Here is a 20511-nt window from a genome sequence, read left to right as displayed (position 1 = left end):
GTTAGTATCTTACTAATTTGTTTTCCATATTCTTTAATGGTTTTCTTTATATTATACCAATAACTTAACATGCAACATTTGTTTGTCATAGGGCCTTTTTAATGCAGTAGGAAACATAATTTCACATGCAGAGCCTAAAAATTGTACCAAGCATATATATATATATATATATATATATATATATATATATATATATATATATATATATATATATATATATGCTAATTGGAGAAAATCAAATCTTGGTCATGTGCTTAAAAAATGGTTTTGGACAGTTGTAAGAGCCACAAATCAAGCATATTTTAATGATGCCAGTAGAGAGATACAAGACTTATCAGGCAAGGCTGTTGATGCCTTATGAACCAAGGTCCACCCTTCTATAAGGCATTTATCAGTATCTTTTTAAAATATGGGATCATTGATAATAACCTTGCAGAGACTTTTAATGGTTACATAAATCAAGCAACATATAAACATATCATAGATATGCTAGAAAAAATAAGAGTTGCATTGATGGAGATGTTTGAAAAGAAACAAATGTTGGTAAATTCAGATAACAACATATGCCCAAGAATAAAAAAGAAGTTAGAAAATACTAGAATATGGTCCAAGGTCTACACTTCAAGGCTTAATAAAGAGTTAAAATTTGAAGTTAGAGTTTTAGATCATGATAGGTTCATTTTAGACCCTAGTAAGAAATCTTGCTCACGTGGACAATGAAACTTAACTAGCATACTTTACATCCATACAATCTTATGCATCAACTGGATAAAACAAGATCCAAATATATATATTGATGATTGCTATAAGAAGAAGACATGTTTAATGGTGTTATCAGTATGCATTTGGCCATTGAATGGACAAAGGATGTGATCTACAGAAAACAATGAGCCAATCTTGCCCCTCCTATCAAGAAGATGCTTGGAAGGCGAAAAAAGAATAGAAGAAAGGATAGGGATGAAAAACTCAAGAACAAAAGGAAACTACCTAGGACCAGACTGTAGATGCAATGCAAGACCTATGGCCAATATAACCATCCTAAAAGAACATGCAAGCATAAAAATCAATATGAAGGAGCTAACATGAGAAGCTCCCAATTTGTATAAAACCCTAATATAATATATCTTATAGTCCTATATGAGTCTCAATGACTTCATAAAATTTTTTTTGCTACTTGTAGGTTATAGGAAGATCACAAAAGATAGAGGTGTTGGAGCCACTTCTCAAAGACCAATGAGTGAAAGGAGGCCAAGAGTGTTGTAAAGATAAGGAGGGCAAAGTTCAATCACAAAAGATGTCGACTCTCCAGCCAAGCCAATTGTATAATAAGGCAACCTTTACTGACAAATAGAGGGTAATATTGTTTCATATTTATTTTAACATAAATATTAGTTATTTTTAATTATTATTTTATATGCTATTGCTAAGGATATAAACATTCTTCATCACAGATCATTCAAGGCTTTGGTGTATATCTCTCTCCTAAAATTGGACTAAATTATGTTAGGATAATATCATTTATTATTTTTAATTACTATATACTAAATCTATATATAATGCTAACCCTAATCAATGAACAATTTGGGATTTAAAGATATCTGGAAGAAGTAAAATTCAAACTTTAAAGATACTACCGTAAAACCTGCGGTTGGAGGTGCTAGAACCAAACCATCACTTGGAAGTGCTGCAATCATAGATAGCTTTGAAGATAGCCAAAGCTCTTCATTAACTCAAACTCAGCCATGCCAGGAAAAGAAAGGGACTTAATAGAGTGTTTATTACAATATAATATTCTAATTGTCCCAGACATAATGCATATGCCTGTAATTTTTTTGGTTTGGAATATGTGACACCATAGTGTTCTAGTTGTTTGTTTTGGACAGTGGCTATTTAAATAGCCATTATAAATCTATATGGGTTGATAGTAAATGAAAGTTCTTTTTTGATTTAGCTCTTCCATACACTATGTAGGCTTGGTGCTTAATATGATTATGCAATGAGCTTTAGGATCTCTGAATTTAATTGCGGAGCATCTATTTCCCCTCTTCATTAGCTGATGTACAACAACTCCTCATGGTTATGCTATGTCCTAGATGAGCTATTAGAGAATTGTACAAGGAATGGGCTATTTTTATTTCATAGATAAGCAGGGTGTATGAGCAATGCTATAGAGTCCTCTTATTTGAGCTTCAAAAAAAGGATGTTTCTTTAGAAAGAATTAAGTTATACTTGCTAAAATGATTACTACTTTCTAATATAGTGCCCTCTAGAATGGTTATACTCCCTATAGTGTTAAGCCCCATTAATGGTTGTATGACTAATTGAAAATAGCATTCTTGGATGTCTCTAACTTCTCCTCTTCTGCAATTACTCTACTGTAAACTAGCTCATGGAATGAAATCCATGGGTGACCCTTTACGGCCTCCCTTATCTTCAAAAAAAAAAAAAAAAACATAAAGCAAAATAATCATAAACCAACAATAAAACTTCTGAAAACTACATAATACTATTTATTCATCATAATTAACATCCATATCGTAACATCGATACAACCAACCATCAGTGAAAAAAATATTTCAATCCTCAAGCACTACCTATATGAAACATCAAAAGTTAAGGCAAGTACTGCTGAAATTATTTCTAATTCACCCTCAGCAATAACCAATACATCAATAGCATTGTCATCCATGAAAGCATAATAGACCTAACATATATCTTTTCTCTTCCTTTCTGCTTTAAAATCTCAAGCCTTAAGTACTTGTTCTCCTCTTGCAACTTTGCATACTGAATTTTTATTTTCTCAAGCTCATCCTCTATTTTTACCTTCAACATCTTCATTTTAACAGTTTTCTCTTTCAGTATTTTCACCAATTGACTGTAATTTTTTTCATGTCCTCCATTAGTCGAAGCTTCTCCTTAAGCCCCTCTCTTTGACTACTCGATATGGTAACCACCTACTTCCCATGATCACGTATATAAAAATTAACTTACTGAAAAAGATCATAATGATTTTCCTACAAAAAAAATAGTTCAATCAACAATTACTAGCTCCTAATATCAGCTAAGCATTTGAAAATTCTTAGATTCCTTCTACTTCATAAAATATACAACCCAGCTTTAATTTAGTGATGACATAGCACAACGCTGAAATAGCTGAGAGAACTATTTCCTCGACCATACCCAAGCTTCCAAAAACATCCATTGCAAATCCTAATATTTTCTCTCACCCCACAATTAATTTCACAAAAAAACATGAAACCTAATCACAAGTCTATCTCCGTGGCTCTCTTTCCTGCCCCCCTTTAAGAATCTAACCCATTTTCAATATATTTCCACATCTTTTATCAATCAGTAACATATCACTTCCACATCTGCACATTAATGATAAAGTTGGACAATGATTGACCGCAAATCAACATTGCGACAATTTATAGTTTATAATACTCAATTAAAAAAAAATTTAAATGATGTACTAAAATTAAAAAATTTTTAGATAATTAAATCTTTAAACAAATATCTAACCATTATAAAAAGCATATTAAATTCCTTGAAATTTCCGACACCCTCCATTGCTTCACTGGAGCTTTTTCTGCTGGCTGCTTTCCCCAACCTTTCTAATCCATTATTGGTTAAATTTTCTACTTCAATAAGTATCATTACGCTACCCACGAATAGTTAAATAAATGCTTGCCACCCATCACCTTTGGATCACCAAACTATAAATGTTGCCAACCAAATGCTAATCTCCATGAGTTGGATCGGTACAACCACCAAAAAGCAAATCTTTTTTTTCTCCGGATGGAATTTGGACAAACGCACTCAAAAAATAACCCTGAATAGTTACAACCACAGATATTTCAATATTTTTGATGGTCAAGCAACAAACCCCATAAAATTTTAAACCCAACCATCCAAACAAATCTTTAGAAAGCGTGTGAAAACCACAGAAGAAGATCACCAGATGACAAAAGTTGACCAAATACCTGACAAAATTATCTCTAGAATTGATTTGTTCACATTTGAAACAAAGAAAATGAAAATAACCAGAACAAAATGATGCAAGACGGGTTCAAACCACTGCTAATTTACACCACACAACCCCTTCAGTTTGATTTTGGTTCCTCCTCTCCTCTTTTTTTTTTCCTTTCTTTTCCCCATTTCTCTATACAAGATTTAACCACAAACAAAGTCCCTATGATTTTGCACAATAACAAATTAAGAAGGGACAAGAGACAGATCATTTACAGCTCATCAATACTGAATTGATAACATGCATTATTAGTCGGACGTTGGCGGCTTCAGATGCCGTGGTTGTGGGAAGTGATCTTTGGTGGGCCAGTATGTTATAGACCTGCTCAAATATTGGCCGTACATGCATTGTGATCATCGGATCTGTTGGATTGATTGCAACGGCTACTTCTGTCATCCATCCAACTTTGCGCGAAGTTTCATTGCTGATATCACATGCTAACTGCTGCAGAAGAGCTAACAGTACTCCTTGATTTAGAGGAAGTGGTACCGTGGAACAAATTGCATGCAAATCAACCTGAAAACCCAGAATTAGTATGACCCAAAAGAATAGAATTTTGGGGGTGCTAAGACTCGTAAATAATCAAAAAATAAGATAAGAAAAAGCTTAAGGTGAAAGATTTCTCACAACAATATTTGCTGGCTTAAACAGTAATCCATCTATTAGTCAACATTTGTGATATAGCTTGATGTATATGTAAGATTGCGCATCATACCTGAGAACATAGCCAAGACACGATGGAAACATTACTTCTCTGAAGAGCCATGGTGAACGCTTCCTCATATTTCCTCTCAGATATCAATCTTGTTAGTTCCTTTGTTGGATCCAGAGGTGCCTCAACCTGTTGTACAGACAATACCTGCTAAGACTAAGCTTAACATACTCATTTACTAAGCCGACATTTAAAGAAAGCGATGATCCGGACTCCAAATACTGAAGAATCAAAAGGGTTTAATATAAAACATAAAAGACAAGCAAGATCAACAACATGGAAATTGACAGGTGGTACCATCTCAGGATGAGCAGCCATTGGGCCATTATTTTGCTGCATGGCAATGGGATTCAATGCCTTCGTGTTTCCTGCAGCAAGAAGAGCCAAAAGCTTCCGCTGGCCATCAATCAATTCAGTAGTAAGATTTTGGGTGATTGTGGATGCAGAATTGATTGCATCCTGCAGGACAAAAAACAACGTTATCACCAAAATATATATATATATATATATATATATATATTATGGGCCTTGTTGCAGAGAAATTCAATACATCAAACACCACATGCACCACAGTATGATCAGTAATCCGGAACTGAAAGCACTTACCCTCAAAGTGAGAGCCAGAGGACTGTGTGATGCCTCAAATTGCTGCTGAGATGCAGCAGTATGTTCAGTCATTCCCTTCTGGAATGCAGCGTCCACTTGTTCAAACATTGCTTTGCAAGACTGCTCAAATGCAGGAATCATTGAAGATTCCAGAGAAGACCTCAAGCCATCCTGCATGCGCATGAAAGAGAAACTGTTTAGACCAAAACTAGCCCTGTAATTTCTAAAAACAAAAGGTTGGCGCACAAAAACAAATCAGTATAGCTCGTAACCATGTAAAACAAGCCAGCGACATCTAATTCATGTTTTCGCAAATGTCACAGAACAGAAAAAAGATGCTCTTCTCAAATTATAGAACTACAACTTTATTTAAATCACAACGATAACCCCGATCATCAAAATTTATCACAAGATATAAATGTTGATATTGGCTCTATGAACCCTCATTTGCCACTCATGTCAATTAATGGCTTAGACCACTGTCATTGAAAGCCTTTGCAGACCATTTCTCAGAGATTCAACCTGTGCTACCTTTGTTCATTCTGTACTCATCAATAATGTCTCCCAGGTGTCCTTTCAAATTTTCATTCTATGTGCCTGTACAATCTTCGGGGCTGCTAGCTTTGTCCTCAACCAGTGCAACTCCCATAGCTCCACTACCCGTCCTGCACTTTTATCTTTTCTAGTTTTGCCAGACATACTCATCCAACCATTCTCATTTCTATTGCAACTCAGTTTCCCCTTAGAGCTTCTTTATCGCTTAGTACTCTAAGCCATGCAACACTTCAAGTCTTAATGCCATTCTATGATTTTTCCCCCCCACTTTACAGCACATGGCATGTTTCACAAAACTACCTACAAACACCTCTCCACTCTCCACTTCATCCATCTAGCTGCAATATCTTACAAGCCTTCATCAAAGAAACTAGCAGACAAGAATTTATAGAAGGGGGATAAAATTAGTATTTCGTCTTTGAACAGGTTATCATGGGACATACAAACTAGTTAACTCTAAAAGGTACCTCTCTTGCCAAGCCTGCATACCTGAAGAGCTTGCTTCCCAGAAGTTTGGAACTGCACTTGGATTTGCCTAGCCACCGTAGCTTCAAGTTTTGAATTGACAGTCTTCTCCAACTGATTTACTGCTTTGTCTCCAACACCTCTCTGACAACAAGGGATTAATGATACACCAACAGGAGTATCGAATTTTAGCCAAAACAGTAAGCAAGGAATTGAATAGAACCTGAAATGCATCAGTTATTGCTGAAGAAATTGTTTTTTCAATAACTGGTGTAATTGTACGAGCTATGACTGGTCCAACTGCAGAGATTTCCTTCTTCAATGCTCTTTCCAACATGGCAGGCCAATCCTTGCTCATACAGTTTGTGATCAGACTTGTGATCTGCTGCATTCGATCTCTCTCTAGCTTCTCATGCTTCGCATTTTCTTCCTGGAAACGGGCCCACAAAGCATCAACATTGGCCTTGATGGCTTTCTCCATACTCCGGCCTAAGGCTGTCTCCACTCTTTTGCCTTCTTTGGTGACAGGAACAGCCAGCGTTACACTCATCTGCTTCTGCATTTCCTTTTGCATGGTCATAAGCTGCAAGACAGACCATTTCTAAAGTCAGATAACAAAATGAATGTCCTAACAAAAGTAGGCTAGATATTTTATTCATATCAACAACAAAGCATCATTGTCAAGACTGTTCGGACATAGATAAATGGTCATCATATTTCAAACAGCCAAAACCACCAAAGTCAGCCTTGGAAACAATAGCAGAATCAACTCCATTTCTTGCAATCTCAACAATGACTTAATGTAGAATATGAAAGAACGTATAGAAATATCTCCTGTTCCAAAAATCTAACAATTTTATTAATAATATGGCCATCCTTTTCTCATCTAGCAGAAAAATATCCACTTCCAAAGAGTCACGATGTATGCTGTTCATTTTTTAACACAGTACATATGTGATTTAAAAAAGTCATACTATAATCATCCCTTATGATGAATCCTCTATCACGGCTATGGCCAAATGATAGAACATAATGGTTATGTTGATTTTCATATATTCAATAGATGAAAAGGGCTATAAATAAATAATACCAGTAAGCAATCCAGGCCTAAATCAACTGCTGAACTGCAAACAAGAGATCATGGAAAATGCTAGATTCCCCCTTTGTTACAGCACAGACATAAGTTTTTGACTACCCCAGGCTGTATTACTAGCAACAAAAACATTCAAGATAACTGACCACCAGAGAAATGCTATAGCCTTTCGGCACAAATGTCACTGATAATTGAATACTTTTTTGACGATGTCAACACTGCTTACTATGCCCAATTTGAATTTCAATAATTGACAATCTTTCCAAAAATGTATACTACTTTAATTAGTATATTTAACACTACAGTATTTTATGTTTTTAATTAACTTTCAAGTTCTTGCTTCCTACTATTTTACCCAATTCTTCAATGCAGACAACCCCCAACCAGACATAAATAATTAGGAGAGAGAATACTGTTGTGAAGAAGACAATTGGTGAACAAAAGTAGATCCAGTTTTAGCAACAGCATTCCTGCAGATAGTATTCTTGTGGAAACCTTTCGATGTAATACATGAAGGAACTACATGATGATGATGGTGTGGCAAGATGTTATTGGATTCCAGGAATTATTTTGGGACATTCACTACAGAATTGGCCAACTGGAGAACAACATCCACCAATCACTCTCGCTAAACTGAATAGCTTTGCATCAACCACCTCAAAACCAACCCCCCCGCCCCAACACCCCTCTTCCCAACCCAAACCCCCAACCCCTAAGGAAAAAAAAAAACACCAAAAGATGTATGTCTGAGCCTTGCTCCACTCAAAAAATTTCTAATAACAATACGGGCAATCATAAGGTGATTGTAATTGATAAGAAATCATGTGGAATTTTGTATTGATTAGAGCACATCAAAGACAGATCCTTCTGTTAATTTGAAATGGTTATGATCTCAACAAGCAATTGGAATCAAACATGTGACCTGCTGAAAGTTCCTTATACATACAAATATATGTGACGTTTGAAAGAATGAAAACTAACAATTTGTTACCTCAAACATCAATTTGAGGCAAGTATGCATCAAATCTACCCCTACAACCTTGGAAGGTGAGTCATATAATGAAAATGGTTACCCCTAGACTTATCGGAAAGCAAGACTATGACATGGTTGCTAGGAGAGTAGAAGTTAATATTTCACACTGAATGAAGCAAACTCACGATTAAGATATAGACCAAGAACTGCATAACTAAGGAAACAAAGTTCCATAGCACAATGGATTTTGTGCAAACTTTTGAAATCAGAAATCTACTATACATCAGACATTATAAAATTTCATTCACTACAACCATCAGTGGAATGGAAAGCCAAATCTTTGATGAAATCTTCTCTTGACAATTCAGGTACAAAAATGGTGATGAGAGATGATGCTTGTTGTGTGCAAGGATACATCATACCAAACACAAATACCTCCAGGGTGGCTAAATAGTAAATGCCAACAAAAATAACAAAATTCATTGGGTAAAGGAAAACAGGAAAACATGGATATTAGAATGGCTTTCTGAAAGGCTAGAGAATTTCTTGAAGGCTGTCCCAAACCTTGCATATGATTAAATTTGATATTCTAGATAATTATACAAGGAAAATCTCTTGAAATTTATGAGATACCATTAGCAACCGGACACATGCAATGTACATTCAAAAATAAATAAACATATAAACCGTAAAAAGAAATATCATGTTCTCCCCCCTTTGAGATATCGCCCTTCAAAAGGGATTAGAATCCAACTAACTCTGGATCTGGGAGGAAGAGGGCAACAAAAACCCACCTGCCCAAAAACACGGAATATAATCTTATTATTTTATTCCCTTTTTCGAGAGCCAGAATTTTCTTCTTCTTTTTTAAATAGTCTAAAAATCAGTTATATACCCTAGGACAAGCTTAAGGATATTTTGGTTAGAAAAAAATGACCAATGGAATCAAAATGAAATGGTCCCCAACCTCAAAATTTTCATTTTTAATTTAATTAAATAAATATCTAAGGCAGCAAGGATTGCATCACTTGATCTTTTGTGTTTCCTTATTTATTAATTTGTTCAGTTACTAAAACCTACATATCACAAAAAGCACAAATGGCTCTTCTCAATGAAAAGATAGAAATGATAAAACCAACATGAATTATGCAAGTGCCATGTAATTCATATTAGAGTTTAAAGAATGGAGTAGATCCAGTAAAGAAAACATCTTATGAATACATTTCCCTCAGCAAACTGTGCTAAATGCATAAACACTGCAATTTCAATAGACAATACAGAACTTTTATTTTACATTCTGTTTAAAAAAATGGCTTGCACAAAAGCTACATTTATTTTCGAAAGGCCAATAAACATAACATTTTTCAAAAAAATGCTTTCAACAAAAAATTTGAACAGTTAGCACGCTGACTGGCAATTAGTCAATTGATGTTTGACAAAACCATATCCAGTTTTTCAAAACAAAGTATTGAAAGATGCAAGCAATGGAAAATGTGCCAAGAAGTGATTGCTTTATTAAATGACAGATGTTAACAAACAATGATAGCAGCAGTAAATACACTTCGAGGAAAAAAAAAAAAGACTTGATTCTATGGATTGATAATGTTCCAAACCAAACTATGCATTTCCTTGATAGTTGACCAAACTATGCATTTTGTAACACATGATGTAAACAGAATAGTTCAGCATTCATAACCAAGTACTAAGAAATTTCAGAATAATCAAGTAAAATCTGCAACTCCAAATTGCTTCTCATAATCACCTGGTTCAGCATATCCTGCATTGCCAGAATTTGAGGAAACACAGTTTCAGTGGAAGGAGCAACTACACTGCTCCCCGGTTCATTTGAAGAATCAGTAGAGTTAAAAGGACTTGAATATGGGGATGATAAACCAGACGCTTGAGACTGCTTTCCCTTTGACTTCTTCCCTTTGGCAGCAGTTACTGCAGTACCAACAGATTCTGCCACCTTTTCGGGCATATCCTTTGTGCTGTCTTGAATTTCTTCCTCGCCAGTACTTGGAGGTTGTTCCAATGACTCAGCAACAGCTATGCCATCAACAGCACGAGATTCTTCCACACTGCAAGTTTCAGTTTCTGCCAAACATGCATTGGCCATCTCAATGCTTGATTCTGAAATCTGGGAGGATTTCTCCTTTCTCTCTGCAGTAACAACTTTAGCCTCTTTTTGGGAGTCAAAATCCTCATTCTGACTTGATCTACTCTCACCTGCAACTTTTAGTTCCACTTCTACATTCTCCAGTTTATTATTAACAGTTGCATCTGGAACCTTCGCTTCGTCACCTTTAGGACCTTGATTAACATGACTGGTCTCAGATGAGGATATTGCACCTGATAAGATTTCCGATGGAGTTACTAGATGTGTTGTGTTGCCACCCAGCTTAAACATAAGACGAGGATTAGGCACCATAGAAATATCATTTTGACCAGCTTTAGATCCATCCTTTCCCAAGTTATCACTCATGGAAAGAACATCAGCAGTACTTGTGATAACAGTGTCCACTCTCCTATCAACCGAATAATCAACATTTGATGGGTCAACATCACGGCCACCAGGTGATGGTACCTGCTCAAAACCTTTTGGAGGGCCTTTCAAGGCAGGTAGCTTTCCTGCAGGGTCTAAATTCAAAGGAAGAGGGGAAGATAAAATGTTTGCAGCATCAGCATCTGAACTTGGAAGTGGAGGAGCACTGGGCTTAACTTCAACATTCGATGGAGACAGTTCCTGAATACCATTAACCTCTGAAGCTACTGAAGTTACAGGATATGAAGTTATAGGTTGATTGTCAGTGCCGCTATCCATTAATGGGGGTTTGGGTGAAGCACTTCTTCCTACAGGAAGATCACTAACCATAGGTCCACGGGATGGTTCTGCAACTGGTACCCCTTCCGAACTAGGTGTGTCAGAAACACGTGATATACAAGGATCCTTCCCCAATGCAACATTATCATTTGGTGGTGGCAAACACTGTGATAAATCCAATGCATACTGCTGAATAGCCTGTGTCTGAACACAGTAAACCTGAACCACCTGTTCCCCATCAGGAAGGCAGTCATTTGTTCCGGTAAGGCTCAAAATAGGCATTGCCACAGTAAAATCTGCTACATAGTCCATGCATGTAGCTGCTGGATATGGACCATAGTCTACATGAACTGCATATATAGCATTCTTTTTAGCATTTGCAAGTATTATAAGGCTTGCTCGAGGCAAAACCACAACTTGGTTAAAAAATGCCTCCTCAAGCCGAGGTTCTGAAGAACTTCTCAAGTCCAAAGTCTGAGTGCACTGCCATGCTTCAGAATCATTAGGCAAAAGCCAACCTTCTTCCCCAGCAGAGGCCCATATTTTCACTTCTCTATTCAAAGAACCCTAAGACAAATGACAAGAAAATTAGAGATGCTATTGTTGTATGCTAAACCCCCAGAATGACATCCATTGTAACTGCAATGGACTACTAATTGCATCAAAGAAATAGCATAAACCATGTTAACTCTCTAGCTAACTGCTATAGTATATTTAATCTACTAAATCTGAGATGATAACAGAACATGCAAGAATATGCATATTAAAGAATATCTTGTTTATTTTGTACATGTCTTAAATGAAATAACGGCCACATACCGCTGTGATGAGATTAATGTGATCGGGTCTATGAGGCGATGTCAAGAATGCAACTGAATTGACAGCTTGACCATCATGCGGCCTCAAAGTTGTAAGGGGAACTGCTTTACGATCTTCCCAGATCTTAACCTGAGGTATGGGGTGATATTAAAAAAGAAATCAATATACGGCAAGAAAAAATGCCTCAAAATATACACAAAAGTAATGTCCTACAAATTTTCCCACTAAAATATTCAAACAGTCAATGCTCACAGGTTTAGCGGCAGAGATCAATCAAGAAGGCTCAACCATCTATTTACAATAATGCAAAATGTTATATCATATGAGAAAAACAGCAAAGAAACTCCTCAAAGAAAAGAATGGTGTGAGTGATGAAGTGCTGAAAAACAATGGTTGTTCTCACCCATCTGCAAGTAAAAACCAGCTAAAATAGCTGCTGCTCCTACTGACAAGGTAAATCACACACCAACATCTAAAGTGGAACTTCTGGATTTTGCTAAATTAGCAAGCATCCGACAAAATCAAATCAAGCTATCAGTACAAGAAACTGTAGAGAGCAACTGATACCAATTCAATGAAGTACTCCAATTAGGATTAAATTAACAAAGTTGCCAATTATCAATCAATGCATGACCAAATGGTTGCTTTGCAGGTGTAGCATAACTATCCCAAAAAACAAGAATGAAAATCTGGCACCAGTCGAGCGTGTATTTTATTCCTGGCTCAATTGCTTCTTAGTTCAATGTCTGTCTACAGTCCAACAATCTTCCCTGCAGAGAACGATTCTTATCTGATAAATCCCAAGGTATCCCAGAGCCTTCTTTCCCCTTACTTGTGCATTGTTATTATGTTTACTGTTGCCTCCATGTCAAACTCCAGTGGCCCTCCAAAATTGACTGGACCTAGATTTTTGAACTGTTCCTATCATGATTACACCATACACATCTCAAAGATGCATCACAAAAGTTGGTAGTATAATTTCTTGATAAAGGCTACAGGTAGTTTTCAATCATCAAGTAAAAAAATAAACAAAATCTACTTCCACCTAAAAAGTTACATCAGCAGAGAACTACTCTTACCATAATTCTGATGACCTAAATGATTTCCAAAGAGCATTCATAACGCTTGCACAACTTCTCTAGTGCATAACTAGAAAATAAAAATCAAGGCATTTTAAAACAAAAATGAGGAAATCCAGGGAAAATTTTGATTTAAATATTAAAAAATTGCGATCCAGAATGGAGCACTTTGTTTAATAGCATGTTCAAGGCAAAATGACATACTGATCATTGATATAACAAAAGATGTGGCCATCATAGACCTAGGGTTGAAAACATTTTCTTGCTGGAACCTCATAATCATGTTGAAATTTCCAGTATTACCTTTCCCTTTTCTTTCCTTTTTTCTTAAATCCTTCTGTTCTTTCCTCTCCTCTGTTTCTCTATTGTTTCCTCTGTTTCACTTGATTACTGGTGTCAGGCAGGTTCATTTCTTATCCTTCCTATTTTAACTTAATAGAAGAAAAGGTAAAACCAAGCAATCATATAAAATCTACAATATTATATGAAGGACAGCTCTTCTCATAAAGCATAAAATATGTAATTCATTGGTTGGCCAAAACACCAAATCTGGAATTTGGTAATTCAGGTTGAAACTAACCGAAACTTCAAACCATGACTTCGGAGTTATTTTTTTAACCAACAGCAAATGCTGATTAGTACAAGGGAGGGCTATATAATGGTTCAACAACAAAATCTTGTAGCAATGACATTAACATAGGTAGTTCTGCAACGGTACTAAGATTCAGCTGCTAATGGCATACCTTGCAAAGAAAGGAAAAAAAAAAAGGATATACCACACTAAACCACCTGACAAGAAAACGTGAAAGGGGCACATGCATAGTAAGAAAAGTTGGTAAAATAGTCTTTCAGCAACTTCAGATATTTCAATTGTGATTGAGGTTTGCAACACAACATTCCCTGCTGACGGGTACACCATGCAAGTCTGTAGAATTCTTGTAACAACCCTGACATGATAGGGGTTTTGCAAGCAAATAAAGGGCATTGTCTGACACAATGGGCCAAACAAAATATGTAGCATAACCATCAAATTTTTTATCTCAATAATTTCTATTCAGCTATATGAACCTTCTTTGCCAATCGTTCATGTTAATGCATCATCATTGTAAACTAACTAATATACTCACTGAATAATTTATTCATGTTAACAAGTTTTCTCCTCATTTCTAGACCTTCAAAAGATATATGTGCTCCTTCCCACCTTAACAATTCCTCCACTCATTTACTGTCACACCAAAACCATCTTAATTATTTCTCCATCTCTTTATATTCGAGTGCCGGAACATACTTCATATGTACTCATCATCCCATTCTTTCTGACTTTATAAGATATTTAACACATTTCATCATATTCATTTTTCAAGAATATTTGTCTCGTGTTTAGACCATGTCCAAAATGTAAATCATAAAATATTGCAGGCTTAGTTGTCAACTTGATGTAAGTCTACAGTATACAATTACATACTATACATTCGACCTCTCTGTTTGACTGGGCTTTCATCTGTCAAATATCTCTTCATCTATCTCCACATTCTTCTATACAGTTGATTCCTTGTAACAAATAAGATGACACTGAAGTATCTCTTGGTTGCCTACTTCAACCAAGGCCTCCTTTTCATTGATGTTGAATTCAATAGTCTTTGTTCAAATTCTATTGATTAGAAACCCTTATTCTCCATAATTCCCTTCATAAATTTAATTGGCCTCAAATCATAACCTTGCATTACCAATTAACATAATATCATTGGTAAACAACATAAACCATAACAAAACCATTTTAACACTAAAAACTAGGTCAGCATTTACAATTTCAAAAAGATATAGACAAAAAGAATCAATCGCAAGGAAGGCAAAATGGCTGAAGATTTGCCCATCTTGCCACCACCACTACAAAATGAAAACCAGAAAGGTCTTTATAGGTGCATGCAAAAATTTTCATAAGGGAAACTTCGAGCATTCATGGAAAAATTTGCATCTCACTCATCTTGACATTAAAGACCAAAGAAAAGCCAAAAGGGTTGATAGTTTGGGTGATGCAACCAGATAACCTTGAAACAAAACATGAACTTAGAACCAGAATGACAAGATATGCACTCTAACAATGCCTCACCGGCTTGCAACATCAGTATTGTGCCGGTTGCTTGTACTTGACATGCTGCCATGCTGACATTATGAAGCACTAGCATGGTGTGGCATGGCACAGCACAGATCATTCATAACTTTCCAGTGCCAAGTTGGCACACCACCAGCATGCAATCCTTCAATCCTTGCATTAAGTAGGGAAACAACAATAATGTGTCGGCACAAGACAAGCAAGGAGGTCATGTAACTAGAGCAGCAGTATTCCCATCCAATTAACAATAAAGTAACATGACAAACTGGCAAAATTGTTGGGATGCAATTGTTCCAAAATGGATAATTCTTCTATACATGGTTTCAAATATCAATGGGATGTCCCACGGGATGGGGTACCATCTTAAGTGCCAGGACAAGATTATCCCGCCATTGTCCAAGCATCCAGTCAGCACATCCCGGGATATCCCCCGTCCCAAGTGTCAGGACAACAAGGGATGACAGCACTTCTCGTTCCTCAAGAAGAATCAAGATAGCCCCATCCCATGAGATTTAAAACCGTGCTCCTATACAATGGGACATGACAATTCTAGTCATGCAAGCCCTAAAAGGAGAATGGAAGAAGTAACTGAGATGTAATGTCCAAATCATCTAAAGTTAACATCAACGCGCAAAAATTTCAAACAGCTTGTGAAATCATACAAATGCATAAACAAACAGAACTTGAGCTACATCAAACGATTGACTTGTTGAAATGGATGCCCAAAGCATCTAAGTTTAACATCAATCTAAAAAGAATTTCAGGTAAAGTTTGCACAATCACACAGATGCATAAACCAACAGAATTTGTACTGTTCAATATAACCATAATAGAATCTACCAACAGAGACTCAGCATATACTTCCAAAGCACCAAATGGTTTCAAACTATTGTTTAAGCAACCATGGAGTACCAGCATGAAAATCTTAGCTAGACGAGATATTGCATGCAGTCAAACACGTAAAAATAATAATATAGTTATGGATAGCTTTGGTGCATATAAGATGAGCGTGAAAAAAGGCGTCGATGAAAAGGCAGTTTTTCATGCCAGCAAAAAAATAATGGCATGATTACATGGAGATAGATTATCTAAAGTTGTCAAAAAATTTGAAATCCACCTCAAGGAGCACACATTTTTTCTAGGTAATCATGCATTGTTAAGCTTTACAAAAATACCAGATAACAGCAGCAAGTTCTCCTATATATCACAATCGTAATTCTCTCTACTACTCCAATGTTAGAAAATCAACTTTACGATTATCAAGAAGATTTTCAGGCAAAAGTACAAACCGTGCCATCTTTTGATGCTGAAGCCAAACGAGTTGTCATCCATTGAGATATTGACAAATCTGTCACTTCACCATCATGCTTGCCCACAAAATGCACGCCATCGATCAGCTTCTCAATTGGGCATCTTAGAGGTTCCTCTGCAGAAAATTCTTTTCCTCTTCCCACTTTTGTTATGTCAATTTTTAGAACACGGTTTCCAATTCCAACAAATAAAAGTTCCTGCAGAATAGTTATTGATGACCAGAAGTATGAGCTTGATATATAACACTACAGACATTCCATCATAGCAGAATATTCAATAGTAGATGCAACTGTCCAAGTAAATACGCCATGGAGAATATAGGGACTGAGTATATTTATTCAAATAAAGCTGTTAAAGAAACCATCCATGAAATAGCACTAAAACAAATGATAGCTTTTACTTGTTTGTGAGAATGCCAACAGATTCGTGGATGATAGGATTCTCCATCTCCTACAATCTGAATGGCAACTATGATTTTTCCTGTAATCTGTGGCTTATTTTCCTCATCAGGCCCCTCGTCAATCTTCCATGCAAAAACCCTTCCGTCCACACTTGCACTGCAAAACATAGAATAAGTGAGCTGCCAGGAAACTGCTGAGGAAAGATAACAGGAGAGACAGGTAGAAGACAAGTTGAAGATTACCTTGCCAGAAAGTGGACATCTTCAGCAAAGAAAGCCATGTCTGTAACCCTCTGGAGAAAATGCAAATCCAGTCAGCTGGAAGTGCTAATAATAAAGACCTTCACATATGCAGTTCTGCAGATTGTCTCTCTAACTAGTGTATAAGGGAAAAAAAGCATATAAGATGTGAAATGCAATACATAATGACTTAAGAATATCTTATCCATGAATTTAGTTGTCATTCCAGGTAAAGAAGATGATAGAAGAAGCAATAACTTCTTCCATTACAAGCAAAAAAGGAAGTTGCAACTAAAGCATGTCAAATTAATTAAAAATACATGATCACTTAAAAAAAAAAAGTTAAACATGCCAGCAAACTTGGAATACCATCTATGCAAACAGTTCTATAATAATATACAAGATTTAATAGCAGCTGATGCGTAAAGAAAAGCTACATGTGCAAAGGCAGTGTTACAAAACGAGATTGCATTTTTCTTCAAATTAAGTAGAAAAAAATAAAGAATAGAGATAATTATGAAAACTGTTCATTATTTGGAAAATTCTATGCATATATTTCCTCAAGCATCTTATACATATCACCATGTGGAATTTAAGCTGCTGAACACTTGAAAACTTGGTGCCAAAAAAATGCAATAACCAATAACAAAAATCTGGTGCCGCACAACTCAGCACAATATATCTCTTTTAATTGTCTACTGATATTCATCGAGAAAAAGAAAAAAAAACAACGCACAAGATAAAAACTACTGCATGAACACAGTTGTAGTAAGAATAAGTTTGTAATACTTATTATTTTCCACAAACAAAAGCCTCAAAGCTCTGTTATACTTGTGTCATCTCCAAGAATAGTTTCCATGCCTCTCATGGTCTGTCCGGTACTTTCTCTCCCTCTCTCTCTCTCCTCGATAACAAAGTCTTGATCACCTGCCCACTACACAGTGCTTTACAAGCTGCCCAAATACACCAAAGATATAACAATTGACAAATATCAGCAGGATAATGAGTAAATGACTTTTTCCGCACATGATAATTATCTAAACTCCTGGTGCAGTTTGCTGCAAAACCAGCCAACCTTTTTTTTACTCTCACGACCTAAATTGTATCAATCAAACTACAATCTAATCCCAATTAACATGTGGCCATGATAACTATAAATCACTTAACCGTAACTAAATCAATAATCATAATCACAGCCATCAGGCTTCATCCCAACTATTTGTGGACAACTTTATTATTTTTCATTCACCAAAGAATCCTACTTCTGCAAATGCCCGGACTCCTCATACAGCATGCTCCAAAGGAGGAAAGTTTCAAATTTCAAACAAAGTTCCCTTAGCTTCATATCATGCACAAGACAATGATAATATCATCTGATCATTCTCTCCCCTGCCATAAAATACAATGTGAGACCGACACCCTAGATTATGCTAAATCAAACACATGAACAACCATTTCCATAATATTTCATATCATCGCTCCATCAAATCCATAGGGCACTATAGGAATTCTTTCATCTCCAAGTTTCAGTCATACACAGCTAAGATACGGTATTTTGATTAGTAATCAATATATGGTATTAATTACATTGTTATTATGATTTGCAACTTACTCACTTTATAGAGTAAACATGGAGTTGAATGGACTTCTACTAAAATTTTACATGGTCATAAGCTCGATTATTTCTCTGACCTCACAAAATCGGGATGGCATCAAGCACACCAACATGTAACTAGTAAATAATATGAGTTTAAAACACTGGCAAATCAACTAGCACCATGGATTTTCCTCCAAGAAACCCACAAAAAGAACTAGCACCATAATAAACTTAAAGATTGAAGAGTTTTCAAAAAATCCAAAAACCTCCTAAACAGGAAACTTCAAAAGGCAGTTTGAGCCGTGTCAGTTCCAAATTTCCCCCTCCTCGCAAAATTTTAACCCGGCCTTCCTATCACATACCCATGTCAATTGCACTGCCATCTAAATCACAAATGATGAAGAGATCGTAAACACTTACAAATCAAATCAACCCATGAATTATTATGAGAAGGCTGGCAAAAGATCAGAAATTTCACTGAGATCAAACCTGAGTATGCCCCCGGAGCAGCGATCTCAGTGCTGTGTTGATGTTGAGGACGCGGATCGCACCGAGCTTGAGCCCATAGCAGATGTACGTCCGGTTGACCGCGATCTGGCGACCCAAAACAAGCCCCGGATCCGACGTGTACTTGGTGATCGGAGTGACCTCGAGCTGCGGCGGCTGGGACTCCCCCGGCAGCCGAGAGTCCACGTCGTACACCGCCCGGTCCCCGCCCGCCAGGTGCCTTCCCCGCGGCATTTTGCTGCTCGGCAACCTCGCCGGCGCCGGTTGGCCGATGGGTGCCAGCGTCGCCGGAGGCGCGGAGGGGATGGCATGGAGTATCGGGGGGTTCGCTGGGGCGGAGAACTCAGACGGTATGGAGGATGGGGAAGGCATCGAGACCGTGGATTCGAGGTGGGAGGTAGCGGTGTTGCCCAGAAGCGCCATCAGGCGAGCGCCGTGGTTGGGGCCGGGGCTAGGGTTAGGGTTAAGATTAGGGTTCGGATTGGCGCTGGGGAGGTGAGGAGGGGCGGCGGGGTAGGAGACGGTGGGGCGGTGGAGGGGGTCGTGGGGATAGTGGAGGAAAGGGTGATGATGGAAGGGCGGGGTGGTGGGGGGGTACGAGAAGGCGCCAGGGGACGGCGAGGGGTACGCGGGCGGTGGAACGGCGCCGTAGGAGGAGGGCGGAGGGACGGTGGGAGGGGCGCTAGGGTTAGGGTTAGGGCTGGGGTTTGGGGGCTTGAAGAGCTTGTGGAGCTCGAAGGGGCCGGAAGGGTTGGGGCTTCCGGCGGGGGAGGCCATCGGCGGCGGTGGCGGCTCCGATAGCAGCGGAGGAGGGCGGTGGAAAGTAGGGTTTTGCTGTGGTTCAGGCTATCGTGCGCCGGGCTGCGGTGGGCGTAGGTTAAGAGATCTGGAAACCGAGTGGAATGGGAAGAACGGAATGGAGAGGACGAGAGTTAGAAGGGGAAAAATGGAGGGCAAATTAATAATTTACATATTAATCTATTTTGGATTTGGGAAACAATTACTAATTTACTATTTGTAACTTGCAAGTGAGGAGTAAAATAATTAATAGTGCTGAGTTGCATTTAACCCGTGGAGGAGTTATGTGTGGGATTTTGTTTCTTAAATTGTTGCTGGGGAAGATCGGAACTCGATAGGGTTTTGGAATTCATTTTTTATATTATTCTTTTCGCCGATTTGGAATGGTG

The 20511-nt window shown here is 37.5% G+C and overlaps 1 protein-coding gene across 2 annotated transcripts; it reads right to left on the bottom strand.

The window, feature by feature from the left end:
• Nucleotides 1-3971: 3971 nt before the first annotated feature.
• LOC105038171 (enhancer of mRNA-decapping protein 4) lies at nt 3972-20245 on the bottom strand. 2 transcript variants are annotated; one of them, XM_019848461.3, is made up of 12 exons: nt 19307-20245; nt 17224-17273; nt 16981-17137; nt 16559-16777; nt 12078-12206; nt 10197-11825; nt 6592-6951; nt 6393-6512; nt 5349-5519; nt 5040-5201; nt 4746-4889; nt 3972-4546 (listed from the first exon to the last, which is right to left on the bottom strand). In XM_019848461.3, exons 1-12 carry the CDS (start codon nt 20099-20101, stop codon nt 4238-4240), a joined length of 4245 nt encoding a protein of 1414 aa, XP_019704020.2. In that variant the 5' UTR covers nt 20102-20245; the 3' UTR covers nt 3972-4237. The 2 variants fall into 2 exon arrangements, with proteins under 2 accessions (XP_019704020.2, XP_073113792.1); XM_073257691.1 differs by having other exon boundaries at nt 4746-4871.
• Nucleotides 20246-20511: the final 266 nt, after the last annotated feature.

Source organism: Elaeis guineensis, chromosome 1, assembly GCF_000442705.2.
Source record: "Elaeis guineensis isolate ETL-2024a chromosome 1, EG11, whole genome shotgun sequence".
Classification (NCBI taxonomy): domain Eukaryota; kingdom Viridiplantae; phylum Streptophyta; class Magnoliopsida; order Arecales; family Arecaceae; genus Elaeis; species Elaeis guineensis.
Note: the sequence above shows the minus strand (reverse complement) of the source record. Positions and strands in the feature narration are given on the sequence as shown.